Here is a 14,542-nt window from a genome sequence, read left to right as displayed (position 1 = left end):
CAGGTCAGAATGATAATCTCACTGAATTGCACTTTTCCTGAAATTATTTTCTCAGTAGCACTGGTAGTAAATCTAGGTTGTACTGTGCAGCATTCATTATCTGTAGTGCTTTTGGTCCCTCAAGCTTTTGTAGAAGCTGAAGGGTCCCACTGATAGTTACTATGTATTAAATGCTCTAGCTAAGGACTTTGTAAATGTGAGCTTAAGTAATCTTCACTATAAATCTTAGGTCCAAGAAGCTATAGTCATAGTTGACTGCCTACTGAATTAGGTAATTATCATTCATTCAACAGATATATATTGTTATCTACTGTATTAGCCACTATCAGGGTATAAAAGTGAAGAAGAATCTGCCCCTGTTTTGAAGACCACTACAGTTTAAGGTCTGGTAAAAGAGAAGAAAATAAACGATTGTGTTTGTGTGAAAGTGACACTTAAGGTATGAGAAAGCACACCAATGTAGACTGGGGATTTGAAGGTGGGGACTTTGGGGGAGATGTAACATCTGGCTGAATTCTGGAGAATGAATTAGGGCTAGTTAGGCAAGTAAAAGTTGGGGAAAGTGTTCCATACTGAGGAAGCTACATAGGCAAAAGTCTATAAAGGAAGGCTAAGTGCATGAAAGGGCCATAACTACTTGGGTATCATGGAGTAAGTATGAAGCATCTTCTGAGGTAGGCTAAGTGGGTGGTAGGATTAGTTGATGGGAATCTTACACAATATGTGCAGATCTTTGCCTCAATAAGGAAAGGGTTGGGAAACTGTAGTCAAACTCCAAGGAAGAAGTGCTCTGATCCAATCTGGATTTTGAAATGTCACTGGATGGCAGTGTAGAAAGTGAATAAGAAGGACTAATGTGGAGGCATATAGTTAATTAAACAGCCGTAATATGGTCTGGGTGAGAGCAGAGTATTTGGCTCAAGATACAGCAATAGAGATAGAGGAAAGAACTCAAAAGACAGAAGAAAGATAAGTCTTGGCAGCTTACAGGATACATGGTGAGAGAGAGAGTCTATAATGATTGCCAGATGACCCTGGCATACGAGATTGGAAAGATGAAATTCAGTGAGGTGAGCAATGTTGCAGGGAAAACTGATTGATATGTTTGGAGTGATGAATTCCATTTCAGATTTGACGAACTTGAAGTTCTGATGGAGAAACAAAGGCTCAAAGTTCAGGTAAAAGGAGGTATAGATACATTAGGTTCTATTTATTAGCTTCATGATGAGCTAAATGTTCTCCAGATAGTAGCATAGACAACCAGTTCATCTAGAAATGACCAAAACTGTTTTGTCCCTCTAAGTTCTTTAATTCATAGGTACTTAAAATTTATATTACAGGCACTTGCTTAAATATAAACTCCTGAGTCACCACTCATATTAGGTGGACTAACAATTCAAATGACATAATCCGCTGCCTTTAAAGTTTACTTTATTTGGTAAATGGAAATGCTCACTCTCATTTGTCATAGTAAATCTTGAATTTTATGAGCTGTCCAGGCATCACCCCTTCCTACATGATCACTGAAAGTGGACTGAGATAGAAGAATGACTGAATCTGCTCTGCCTTCCTTGCAGGCTCAGCGATATGAAGCGGCATCTACCATTTACGGACCCCATACTCTGTCTGCTTACATCCAGCTCTTCAGAGTCCTTGCTAAAGCCATTGCTACAGTAAGCCAAAATTATTTACATGTGTATCTAAGACGTGGGGAGATGTGGAGGGAGACAGAAGAGAACTTTGGCTTTGACTGTTCAGTTTCTTTGAAGACGTTCGTATTAAAAATAGTTGCAGTTACGAAATAACTGTTAAGAAATAAAGGTGATGGTAAATTCAGATTAAATTCAGTTAGCATCTTTTGGTTGTAACACAGTTTTTTTGTATATATTATTGCATATTATTGTCATAATCATGGTGTGAATCATGGAGATAACTTTTTTCCCACCATTTTTTTTTTCAGATGAGCAAATAAACTGGGAAGTGATAAATTTACATAATTGCAAGTTGATATTGAATCAGCATTCTTTAATTCTGGTCACATTCTCTCTAATCACTTCACACATAGACCAGGTCAATTCTGACCTGTCCATTTTCCCAATTATAGCATGGCTGAAAGTGGAATGTGTTTTCTGATCACAGGAATCTTAAAATTAGTGACATGTTTTTACGTTATTGCTGGCTTAAAAATAACAGTTGTTATTATCAATGGAGGCTTAGATTTGATAAGGTGCAGTAGTAATGTGGAATGTGTATTCACATTCTATCTACTTAAAATATCTGCACCTAAAGAGATTTACTTAAAGGAACACCACTTGTGGAAATCTTCTCTTTGGGATAGTTATTTATGCAGCTGTACTGTGGAGTCTGGAGATGAGTCAACAGCCAGGATAAAGAGCATAATTAACAGGCCCTTTTATTACATGGTTAAGCCCCACTAATGACTGAAATAATCATGGCAAAATAAACAAAGTCCAAAGAAAGAAATTGGGCATGTTAAATTAAAACAAAGGTAATAAAATGAAATCGAAATAACTCTAGAACAAAACAGTTGAATATTGGCAATTATATATACCTTCACCTAATTATTTACCGATTTTGTATTTGGAGTTTTACTGCAATATATTTACTAAGAATATACTTTGATTATATTATTATATTATCATAACATTTTTCCTAATTTTAGGTTTAATATTTTGAAAAATTATCATAAAAGCTTTGTACAATATTCAAATTATATAAAAAAGCATAAACCTATAACCTATTCAAGGAGATAACCACTATTTATTACTGTCGTAGGCTTGTATATATTTGAAATATATCTTCAAATTTCATAGTAATATATATATTTTCTAAGATTTATTTATTTATGCATACAAAACTGGGGTACAGGCCAGAAGTGCAGGGGCAGTGAGGGAATTCACCAGAGACAGAGTGGGGAGCAGAACAGGTTGACTGATGAAGTACATTGCTGAGGGGAGCAGCCGGCGGGTCAGGAGAGGTCTGCCGCACCATGTGGGTCATCTCCAGGGCAGGGACCGAACTCATGCTGAAGTGGCTTTAGCTTCTTAGTGTTGTGCTTTAACCAGCTGTGCCACCAGGGAGTAATATTTAGGGAGAAAAATATGATTCATTTTTCAAAAATATTTTTCAGAGTAAATTTGATCGTTGTGTATCTAAGATGAGCTATGTGATCCTAAGTACTTCCAAACCTGTTTTCTTCATTTGCAAAATGGAAATCTAAGCACTTTATTTATGTGACTTTTGTAAAGATTAAATATATAAAGTAAAAAGTAAGGATTAAAGTACATTACATATATATGAAAGCTATTTAAACTCTGAGATTAGCACTATGATGATTTTACTAAAGGTGGCAAAATTTGTGGAAAATACAGATAAAGCCAGTCAGGATATGGGCTGACCTGACATTTTAAATTTAAAATGTAAATAATCTTTAAATATCACAGAAAAGGATTCAGAGAGAAAGATTTCCTGGAGTGGCTCAACACTTTTTAAAAGTTAGAGAAGAATTATAGTGTCATGTTACAAAGACTATCATGTGTTAAGCCCTGTATAGTCATACAATAGAAAAATAACTGTTCCCCAACCTAACCCTGTGTAGTGTGCTTCTGATTTTGATCTCTGCTTATTGGAATATAATCCTAGAAAAGTGAAGGCTTTGCCTTTAACCCACATTTTCTTCCAATGACAGAAATTTAAGTTACAGATGTCTAAGCTTACATTTTAGCGAGGTTCCCCTTACATTTTGTTAAATGTGTTAGCCTTAAGTGTATGTGTTTGTGTTTTATGAATATGTTGCTGATGTGGGGGCAAAGCAGAGGGTTCTGTGTCTGCTCTGTGTGTTCTTTTAGCAAATGTTCTCTGTTCTAGGATACAGTAGCCAACCTGAGCAGCGGTCCAGAGCCTCCATTTTTCAAACAACTGTTGATCTCATTAATTCCTAATGCTGTGGATAATGCACCAATAGGCAAAAATTTTGGGGATGTCCTGATGCCAGTGAAACCTAAATATAAAGTGGTAAGACTCACTCACGAAGTGATCTTGGAATCCTTCAAAAACCTGCATTTTAGGATAGGGGAATGGTGTTCACTGCCACTACTTCTAATCATGCCATGGAACCACTGTTAGCAGTGATAATTTTAATAATTGTTCTTATATCTGCAGAGACTCTGAAATCATGAGACTGGACAAATATTTCTTAAGTGGTTACTATCATTTTTCTAAAATCAAAATTTTTCCTTCATGGATGCTCAGAAAATAGTCTCTGTTAAAGGATAGGAAAAGCACATAAAAGTAAAGTCTTGTATTGCTGCTAATTTATTTTCTTCTATCCTGTAACTTTGCTAAATCATTTATTTTAGTAGTTTTTGGGAGTGTATGTGACATCATTAGAAATTTCTATAAATAGTGCAAGGTTGTCTGATAATAAAAGGTTTACTTAATGCCTTTGGGATTTCTTTTCTGGCTGTCTGTAACTTTCTTTTCCTCTTACTGCACTGACTAGAATCTCCTACAGAATGTTGACTAGAAGTTGTGAGACTGTCCATCCTGGTTTCTGATTTTAGGAAGAAAAACATTCAATCTTTTACCATCGCTTTTTCCCCCTTCATATTAGGGTTTTGGTAGGTGCCTATACCATGTTTTTAAAAAGTTCTATGTTTAGTTTTTTGAGAGTTTGTTTTAACAATTGGTTGCTGAATAACTTGACTCAGTTTTTATTCTTGATTTTACTTTCACATCTCACTCTCAAGTTGTTAGCCCTTTAATTGTGTAACTTAATATTTAACAAATATTCATCAGATTTGTACGTTGATGCCTTAGGGAATAATAATTTTAATTTCTGCTCATAGATCTATGTGGGCTGCGGTGTGTATTTACACTTCAGGTCATCTTCTGGTTTTCCTATCTTTGAGTTTCGTCCTGGGGCTCCCTCAAGTCTCTGTATACAGACTCCTTTGGCCTGCAATGTGCGGGTGGCTTGGGCGTACTCTGTTCTCTGCTGTGCATACTCATAACTTCTGGTCAGTCCAGGACTGGGCAGAGCCTATCAAAACCAATATGGTTATCTTAGCTCCAGAAACACTGTGAAATGCCCAATTAGTCCACCACCCTAGCCACTAGCCTGCGGAGTTTGCCATCCTCCATCAATGACTATGTTTCAAGTGTGTTTTGCCACTGCAGCAGCAAACTAATTCATTTCATGGTCTCCCTGCTCTGGTTGAATTGTGCACCACAAAGGATGGGAACAACCCTAGGCAGGAGTGTCAAAGATTTGTGCAGTTTGACTAATAAACATTTCTTGGTTCTTGGTTGGTATATAAATGGCTGCTTTGACGGTTTTGTCTAAATCTGGGATTACTTGTTTAGTATAAGGAAGAACATACTGATCCTACTGTCATGTAAAAATTGCCTGTACTGTATCATTACTACTTGAATTGGCATATTGTGTTTATCTTAGCTCTCTGGAATTCTTAGTAGTTTTCCCCCAGTACGTTAGAGATGTTCCTCTACTGTTTTGTGGTTTGTGTAGTTTCAGCGACAAATTTGCTGTCATCCTTACTTGTATGTTCTAATAATACTTACTTGTATGTTTCTAATAATGTGCTTTTTCTTCTACTGCTTATAGAATGTTTTCCTTTTTACTTCTGGTTTTAAGCAATTTTATTTCAATGAGCTTGATGTTTCATTCCTTAAGTTCTTTGTACTTAAGTGAGTTTCATTGTCGTTCCTATCTTTAAAGTCTTATTATTTTTAGCAAATGCATAGAATTTGTTTCTTCAAATTTGTTTTTCCTATATTCTTTTCTACTGTACTTTAAGAACTTCAATAAATCATATATGAAGCAATTTGAAGTTGCTCTACATCCCACTATTTCTCTGTGCACTTTTTCCACTCTTTGTTTCCCCTGCCTGTTTTCAATGTGTATAGGTTTTTTTGCCTATATTCATCCAGTGTATTTTCTTTTCAGATACTGTAGTTTTTATATCTTGAGGGTGGAATTAGGCCTTTTATTTACTTTGCATCTAAACTTAGTATATTAATGCCCCTAGCTTTTGAATGCACAGAATACTGTTATGAGAACTATTTTAATGTCCTTGTCAATGAATTTGGTCATCTGTTTCATTTATGGGTCACTTTGGTTTGAGAATTACCTTATTATGAGTAGTATTTTCTTTTCTTTATATGCTTGATAATTTTTGATTACACATCAAGTAGAGTAAAATTTCTCTTGTCAGGTGCTGGGCATTTTACTATTAATGTAACTATGGGAAATTGCTAAGTTGTTAAGGGAAGCTGTTACGTTACATGGAAATAATTTGATCCTGTTGGCTCTTACTGAACATTTTAGGCAAGGCTGAAGCAGCTTTTATATTAGGGACAACTGTCCTCTGCATATTGTAGTAAAACTCTTTTAAATTATGAGCTTTTCTAGTCTTGCTGGTGGGACAGGAACTTTTCACAGTTAATTGTGAATTATGAAAAATCCGGTGATCATCCTTTCTAATTCTTTTTAAGTGTTCTTTTCCTAGCTTTAGGTAATTTCTTTACATGCTTGCAGAGTTGAGAGGCACACTCTACAAGTCTCCAGAGATTTCCATGTGTGTGTTTCTCCTCTCTCTTCTTATTCCATCTTATGAATTCAACTGATTGTCTTTCCTGGACCTTCACATCTACTGCGTGACTGAGGTAGATTGCCCGAATCTTTAGAAATTTGCTTTCTTTGTTCTGTGGCCTGTAAACTCTCTGAAGGCATCCAGCGTGGGCTATTCCAGGACTCTTTGTTTTCTGTTACTTAAAGATCATCGTTTTCATTGCACAATGCCTACACCTCTGATTGTTTAGTACATGTCTGTCCAGTTTTCCTAGTTGTTTCAGATGGGAAGATACACATACATCATATAATTTCTTCTTTTATCTTATGTGGTAAGTATAAGTGCAACTACATGAATGAGTTATCCATGGAAAGTTTTGATTGCTCTCACTTGCTTCGGTTCGTTTCCTGTGTGTGTGTGTGTGTGGGCAGTATGAGGAAATAGGAAGGACTGAAGAAGCCATCTAATGTGCTAGTATTAACTTTAGCTCTGTATTAACTTTAGTATTAACTTTAGCTCTGCATTTTTTGCTATATCTAAATCTACCAAAATAAATGTACTAGCTAAAAATTCTGGAGTAACTTACTGGTCTCAGATTCCTGTGCCTGTCATTGCTGAAGGTATTTTCTCTAATATTCTTAGGAGATAGCTTGTTTGATTAGATAGAATAAAATCTAGGCAGGCACCCAAGACCCCACACCACCTAATAAGTACTCATACAGCAAATATGAGTACAGCAAAAATATTCTTCTACTGGGCCTCATACAATGAATTTTTATTTTCAGGGAGAAGTTGCTGAAATTACATTTGTAGGGGCTAACCCAAAGAATTCAGCAGAAAACCGGGTAAGCATCAATAATTCTTTAGATAAATTTAAATCTACTCTTTAGTCTTTTATTCACTGCAGTAGTCCCCTAGAAATTAACAATATTAAAATAAAACAGTCTGGCTTTCTTTTCATCTTATTTTGTAAAAGCAGGAAAATTGTCAGTGGGTACAGTTAATGTGAAATTGAGTCTGGAAAAACAGTATGTAAGAAACATTTAACTAGCATTCACCTAGAGTTCCCTACCGCACAAGTCATATAAAGCTGGATTGACTTAAGAGGTGTTCATTTGAAAACAGCCTCATTTATGTATTCAAAATTTTAAACTCCACTGAATTTGCAAAACTAATCAGGGAAGTAAGAGTAAAGCGTGTCTTCGGCTGCTCTCCCTCCTCAGCAGTGCTTCTCCTGCTGTTGTGCAGACATCATGGACCCTGGGTGGAAGCTTCCTTGGCTCAGAGCCACGGCCACTGCCTTGCACTGCTTCTCTGCCTTGCACGGCTTCTCTGCCTTGCATGGCTTCTCTGCCTTGCACTGACCTTCTCTCTACTTCTGCTACTGGTGCTAATAGGGTATTTATTAACCTTGAAAAATGATGTAAGAAATTCAAGTGCAGTGTGAAAACAGACATCTGTACATCAAATAGAACATGAGAGAGCACCCCTTTCCCTAACCTTTTTTAGCTAGAATCACTGCCAGCAGTTTGCTACCTATATTGTCAAATGCTTGTTTTTATCATATATAAGTACATGTAAAAGTACATACAAATGTAATATCTGTTAATAAATTGAAGTAAATTTACTTTTCCATAACTCCCATAGTGTTGATAACACTGTGCAAGCAATGACTAGATACACTCTAGTTGTAAACATTCATATAATAAAGAAATATGTAGAAGAGAGTGAGCATGCAAAGGAAATATCAAGGTCAGACTTTTTACTGTGACTTAGGAACCATCCACTCTACTGATGAGCCATTCTTTCCAGGATCCATTGTCATTTATAATTCAAACTACTTTTCTTCCAAATGAACCTTCCCATTTCTAGTCATTACATTATTATTATTGCTGTGATAACAATTGTGGCAATGTGACATTGTCAAATATGACTCTGGGAAGAATATTCTATTAAAATAATCACATGTACCTGTTTGAAATAATATCACTAGACAGCAAAGCTATTTCAGAATGCTTATATGTTTATAACATTATTTTCAGAAGATAATTAAAGTGTCATAGCAGAACTGCAGAATGAGTTGTCATCTAGTCCTTGGGGTGGGAAAATACTGTCATTATTACTATGGAAAAGCAGGAGAACAAAAAGCCTAAAGAAAATAAAAGACTATAATAAGAATGGAATTTCTGCAAATGCTTGAGGACCAACATAAAAAAATTTCCAGCGCCTGTTTAAAAAATTAGTAATCATATTCTCACCACTATTTATTAAACATTTAAGTGTATACAGGGACTATGCTAAATATTTTTATACAGTATGACATGAATCTAACTAAATCTTTACTACTACTCAGTGAGTTAAGTTTTACTATCACTATTTTACAAGTGAATAAACTGAGCTCTAGAGAGATTAAATAATTTTTGTTAGTTATGTGTCTGGAAGAGATTAAGGTTGTGAGGTAGGGAAGAGATAGTCACATAGTTCTTATTCAGCAGCTAAGAATTGTTCTCTAATCTGTGCTCTAGATCTGTGCACTAGGATTTACCCTTTGTCATACATCATCTCAGGCCTCCCAGTGTCACTCTGACCTATTGGCCAGAAATCATCCTTTTTACAAATTGCCGGGTTATAAAAACCTTTTCATTGAATAGAAGCCATCATTGAGTAATTAGAGAAGAATTTTAAGCAATTCCATAAATAACTGACCCATTCAATAAAGGTTTATTTGAACACCTATAAATAACAGGTACAAAGACCTGGGATAGGGAAAGGTGAATTAGACAAAAGTCCAACTTAAGGAAAATTCAAGAGTTGTAACCTTTGATCTTTTAAGTTATTATTATATTACTCAAATCTGTTCTGTGTTTGAAGCTGAATTTTTGGCTCTGAGATAAATAATTACATCTATTTTCCAGTAGGAAAATAAAATCTGCCACTTATTTGGTCTTTTAGAATCCATTTTTGACACAATAGGGATTGCTTTTAGCACCACAAGGCAACAAAGCTTTACACATCATTTTCAATTCTTTCACTGGTGGAGGTACATTTACTTATAATTTATTTACCTGAAGATGAACAGATGAGGATGTTTTTCCATTTTCCTCCTAAATCTTGAGACAACTGGAGAAAGTCTTGGTATATATATCAAAAAAGAAAAAAAAAAAAGCAAAGGTTTGACTTATGCCTCAGGTTTTATTCTATCACTTCTCTGTTCTAATTACCAAAATTTGTTATCTGCTCTAACATTATGCTTCATTTGATTTTTTATAAAAATAGTGTTGGTTTTCATAGACTGGATAAATCTGCATTCTGAAACATTGCTGAGACTATTAAGAAGAACACTTAAGAATTTAGGTGAAATTCTAATATGATTTTCACAAAAGGAATTGTAGGTTGGCAAACAACATAGGGAGGATATGCAGACAGATTCAACCTGTGTCTGTGTCTGACCGGTTACACTAATTGCATTTCAGACCCATCCAACCTTTCTCACTGTGGAGAAATATGAGGCCACTTCAGAAACATGGCAGATAGTGCATAATGATGCCTCCTGGGAGACTCGGTGAGCCTATCTATTCAATATTTTGTGTTTCAAGTCTCGAAAAGTGTTCGCTAGTAATGCAGAGAAAACAAATGGGAAGACTGATTCAATACATGATATTGATGATGATATCAAATTCCCAAGGAATCTCCTATACATATTTAGTTGATTTATTAAACTTTATTTTTATTTATTTATTTATTTATTTATTTTACAAAACAGTGTGCTATAGGCTTCTGTAAGATTAGGTATTAATAAGGTTATTGTCACCATTCTTACAAACATTTTGTTAGTTTTCTTTTTTCCCATATTCATAGATCCCCTGAAAGCTAGATAGCTTTCTTGCAAATTGAGTGAAACGAGTGATGGGTGAAGATGATAAGACAGCCTTTAGAACCTGACACTCATTCTGGGAAAATGACAAATCTATATACAACCTGTTTTACATATGGTCAATGATTCTTTTTTCGAATTACTAAATCACAAGCTGTGGAGTTTTTAACTCTTATGGGCTTATGTAAAGTATGGACTATAATCATGTAGTTTCCACAGTAACAAATCTCTTTAACTGTTGTTATCAAACATGGTAGCTGAATAGATACTTATAATATTTGTCAATGTATCTGAAATAGAAAGTATTTCTGTTCCTGTGTATACGTTTCACACCACAGGACAGTGGCATGGGGGTGAATAAAAGTTTTAGCAATTTATGTCTAATTCAGATAACCTCAAACTAAGTGATTATTTGAATGTTGGGTTGTCCACTTGGTTGAGAACAGATACCATGTTGTGGCCCATGTGATAGCAAAATATGAATATGGGTATAATTTTCCCTGGTCTTTAGGACTGATTAGGGTATATTTTAATTATAAATCTGTATTTATTGTCAAAATAAACCTATTCATCTAATTATAAAAGGATGGTTTATTTTCAAAAGCCCCAAATCAGAATAGTCAAACACAGGATATGTAATGACATGTCTCTTGTACATCAGCAGTAGTTTTACCGACTGTTTATTAGAAGCCCTGTGCCTATCACTGAGAAACAGCAAATGTTGAAAATGTCATCTATGCCCAGGAGATTTTTGTAACTGAGGGAGGATATCAGTTAGCTCATTGTATCTCACTGTCTCTGTAAGAGTAAGTAGCTGTCTGTTTGATTTTCTGGTTTATTTTCTTTCTTTTCACCCATACCCTCCTAGAACAAAAATGCCATGAAACCTTGGACCCTGTCAGTTGTGCTTACTGCTGTACCCCCAGTACCTCTAAAATAAATTTAGGCATGTGTGCCCAGTAAATGTGTATTTATAACGCATGAATCTCCATGTGAAATGAAGTGTCACTTGACACCAGGAATAATAAGGGCTGTAAGATGATGTCTAGTATGAAAGCAGGAGATATCCTGTGTTCTGAACATCAGGGGGCTTCCTGGGATGGGTAAAACTTAGGTAGTTAGAAAAGTAGAGAAAATAAGGTATTTCTACCAATGGTCCAATGACTGTTTCTTAAGGATCCTTTTTTAGAAAGTAGGTATTTATCTGTTTCTTGCTAGTTACCTCCTTATCTGGAATAGCACCTTATGGTAGGAACTACCTGAATAGTCATTGAATGAATAATCACACACCTTTCTAATTATACTTGTAAAGACTGAAAATGGGCTTGTTTGTGTTCCACAGTTTCTATTGGCACAAGGGACTTTTAGGTCACAGCAATGCAACAATACAATGGCATATCCCACGGACCGCCCAGCCTGGAATCTACAGAATAAGATACTTTGGGCACAGTCGAAAGCAGCAATTACTCAAACCCATCATACTTCCATTTGAAAGCTCTTCTTCTACTTTTGAAGTTACAACAACTTGGTAAAATGTTGACAGGTCATTAGAAGAACAGCTGCACTCTTTTTTTACATTATTGATTTTACATGAATGTGAGCATTTTGTTGACTTCTACATTTGTCCCTGTTTGGGACAGATAGTTTACTGCTATGGGACAGAAGTGGGGTATATGTAAGTGTGTGTGAGTGTGCACCAGTGTCCCATTTATTTTGCTCTAGCAGTTTTGTATCTGCTGGTAAAATCCTGTGACTTTTTAAGGGACAGTTCCCTTTCATGTGAAATTTTCTGAAATGGAGTAATTGAAGATGTGTTAACAATGTTTAATCTGTATATTGATGGAATTACTGAATGTTTGAAAAAGTTTGAAGATATCACTTAATTTGATCTTTTTCTTTTCACAGACGAGAAAATAAAGCTTTGTGGGTTTAATGTTAGCATGAAGCAACAGCGCCTTTTCCCACAGTTATATTTAAAAAAATACTATGTAAGATTAACCAGAAATGTTTAAGCCCAATTAGGAAAAAAAAAAAAAAAGCATGAAAATTAGAGAGCTGTCTCTCTCTATATTGAGCATAGGCTTTAAAAGCAGTCATTCTGGAGTTGATATGCATAATCCAGAGTTGTTGCTGATGCTCAAATCACTTATGTAACTGCCTTAGGAGCCCAATTATGAGGCGGTCAGAGTTGTAACATTTTGATCATGCTGAGCGTTTTCCTAAGTGCCCTTATCTAACTGAATTGTTCTATGTGATTGTTTTTTTTTTTTCTTTTTTACAATTTTCACTAATCAGGTTCACCCCAATCACAAAACTTTTTGCTTTAGTGTAAATATTAAAAGAAAAACATTAAAAGTTTTAGAGAGTCATCAAAGAGGAGGCTCTAAATTCATATCTATCCTTTTATCACTAACTCACTCACTTGGGGCCATTCAATGGTAGAATATTTACCTACTCTCATACTCAGGATGGCATTTAGGGAGATTGTTTGTTATGAATGTGTAAGTGTCAAAAAGTAACTGTTGGTAGGTGAAGATATCCAATTCAATGCATAAATTCTGGGGAAACATTAAACGTTAGTAATTTGCAGGGCACTGTTTGGGTATCATGGGTATGGTACTCTAATCTGGGTGAAAAGAGGCACCAAACAACTTGGAAAAAGCAGATTTCAAAGCTATTTGTGGGCATTGTGAAAAATTCTACAGAATGAGATATGATGATCTGGCATCAACTGCCTGAACTTACTAACTTCATTTAAAATTATCCAAATTAATTAGGAATTCCCAGACTGAAAATGAATTTCTAAAAAAAAGTCTCACTTCTGTATATATTTAAAACCTTTTACCATTTTAGGGGAAATTATCTTTGTTTCTAAAGCAAAGTTTAAAACTTTAAAATAATGATAATTGATAATGATGATACTAACTTCCACTTCTGTTATATGGCTTAACCACTTAAGCATGCTGTCCTGCATTAGAATGAACCTGGAACATGTTTGGATGAATCAATATTCTAAAAGCTGATTCTACGGAACTTAATAGTAGAGAATTAGCCAAATGATATTTCAGAGGATAGCAATCCTTTTTTTTCTAATGATAACAGTCTTTAGTGTAAAAGATCAGAGTAGAAGAGCTTTGGTTCTATAAAAAAATTCACCCTATATTAGAACCAGTGCTATGGTTTTAATGTGTTTTTCATGACTTGGAACAGTTGATGAATTATTTTCCACTATTTCCATTGAAACCCAGCCTGTGTGACCTTGTGAATGTTGATTGTTTGCCAACAGCTTTGCCATGACAGGGTTCTATCTGCTGCTCTTTTTGCACCAGCCATGTCCACCCGTACTCTTGAGCCCAAATAATTCCCCGAAAGCTGTTTCTTTTTCCACAAACTACCATCTCTTCTAACCCATGCAGTTCCATTTCTGTAGTTTTGTTTGCAAAAAATAAAACCAGATCCCTGTATTCTAGAACCATAATTATTCCCAAGCATAAAAGAGCACCACATAGTGACTGATCACTTGATATGAAAACAGATCTTATGCCGCTCTGGCTATTGTTGGTAGTGACTCATGGGCCAATCCATGTGGAGAAAACTTGAAATCTGTCAGTAGGTTAGGGCTGGCGGGTAACTCCTTTAGAGAAGATTTTGTTTTTCATGTCAAAGTGTCTCTGTTTTACTTGTTGAACTATGTATACTCTGTTTTGAAGGATACTGTGAATACAAAAAGGACTGAATATTCCTTTACATTTTCCAATAAGTATTATATAAATTGTCAATATTTAATAGAATGTTTAATAATAAATTAATAATAATGTAGACACATGGACACCTTTTTTTCTTTCTAAGAGATGGAAGAAATGCTGGTAGATTCCACATAAATCAGGTTGGAAAATGATATAAATGTCTGTACGTACATAACAATCTAAACATAAAAGAACCACTTCATCCATTTCTTCCCGCCTTCCAAAGATTAATGGATGACAGAATATTTATGTTTGGCATTTTTAAATACAGGGACAACTAAGATTTTCTTAGGCAAATAGTTTTAATATTA

At 35.2% G+C, this 14,542-nt stretch overlaps 1 protein-coding gene across 1 annotated transcript in view; it reads left to right on the top strand.

The window, feature by feature from the left end:
• Positions 1-12,398, top strand: part of ASAH2 (N-acylsphingosine amidohydrolase (non-lysosomal ceramidase) 2) — a 49,896-nt gene extending 37,498 nt beyond the window's left edge. The window contains exons 15-19 of the mRNA XM_012723503.1: positions 1,578-1,673; positions 3,889-4,035; positions 7,397-7,456; positions 10,085-10,173; positions 11,828-12,398. Of these exons, the coding sequence (XP_012578957.1) occupies positions 1,578-1,673; positions 3,889-4,035; positions 7,397-7,456; positions 10,085-10,173; positions 11,828-12,017 (582 nt within the window). The 3' untranslated portion in view covers positions 12,018-12,398. The remainder of the gene's footprint in view (positions 1-1,577; positions 1,674-3,888; positions 4,036-7,396; positions 7,457-10,084; positions 10,174-11,827) is intronic.
• Positions 12,399-14,542: the final 2,144 nt, after the last annotated feature.

This window comes from Condylura cristata, unplaced genomic scaffold (genome assembly GCF_000260355.1).
Source record: "Condylura cristata isolate star-nosed mole 26May11 unplaced genomic scaffold, ConCri1.0 scaffold00011, whole genome shotgun sequence".
NCBI lineage: Eukaryota > Metazoa > Chordata > Mammalia > Eulipotyphla > Talpidae > Condylura > Condylura cristata.
The sequence above is the reverse complement of the archived record's forward strand: the minus strand, read 5'-3'. Positions and strand labels throughout refer to the sequence as shown.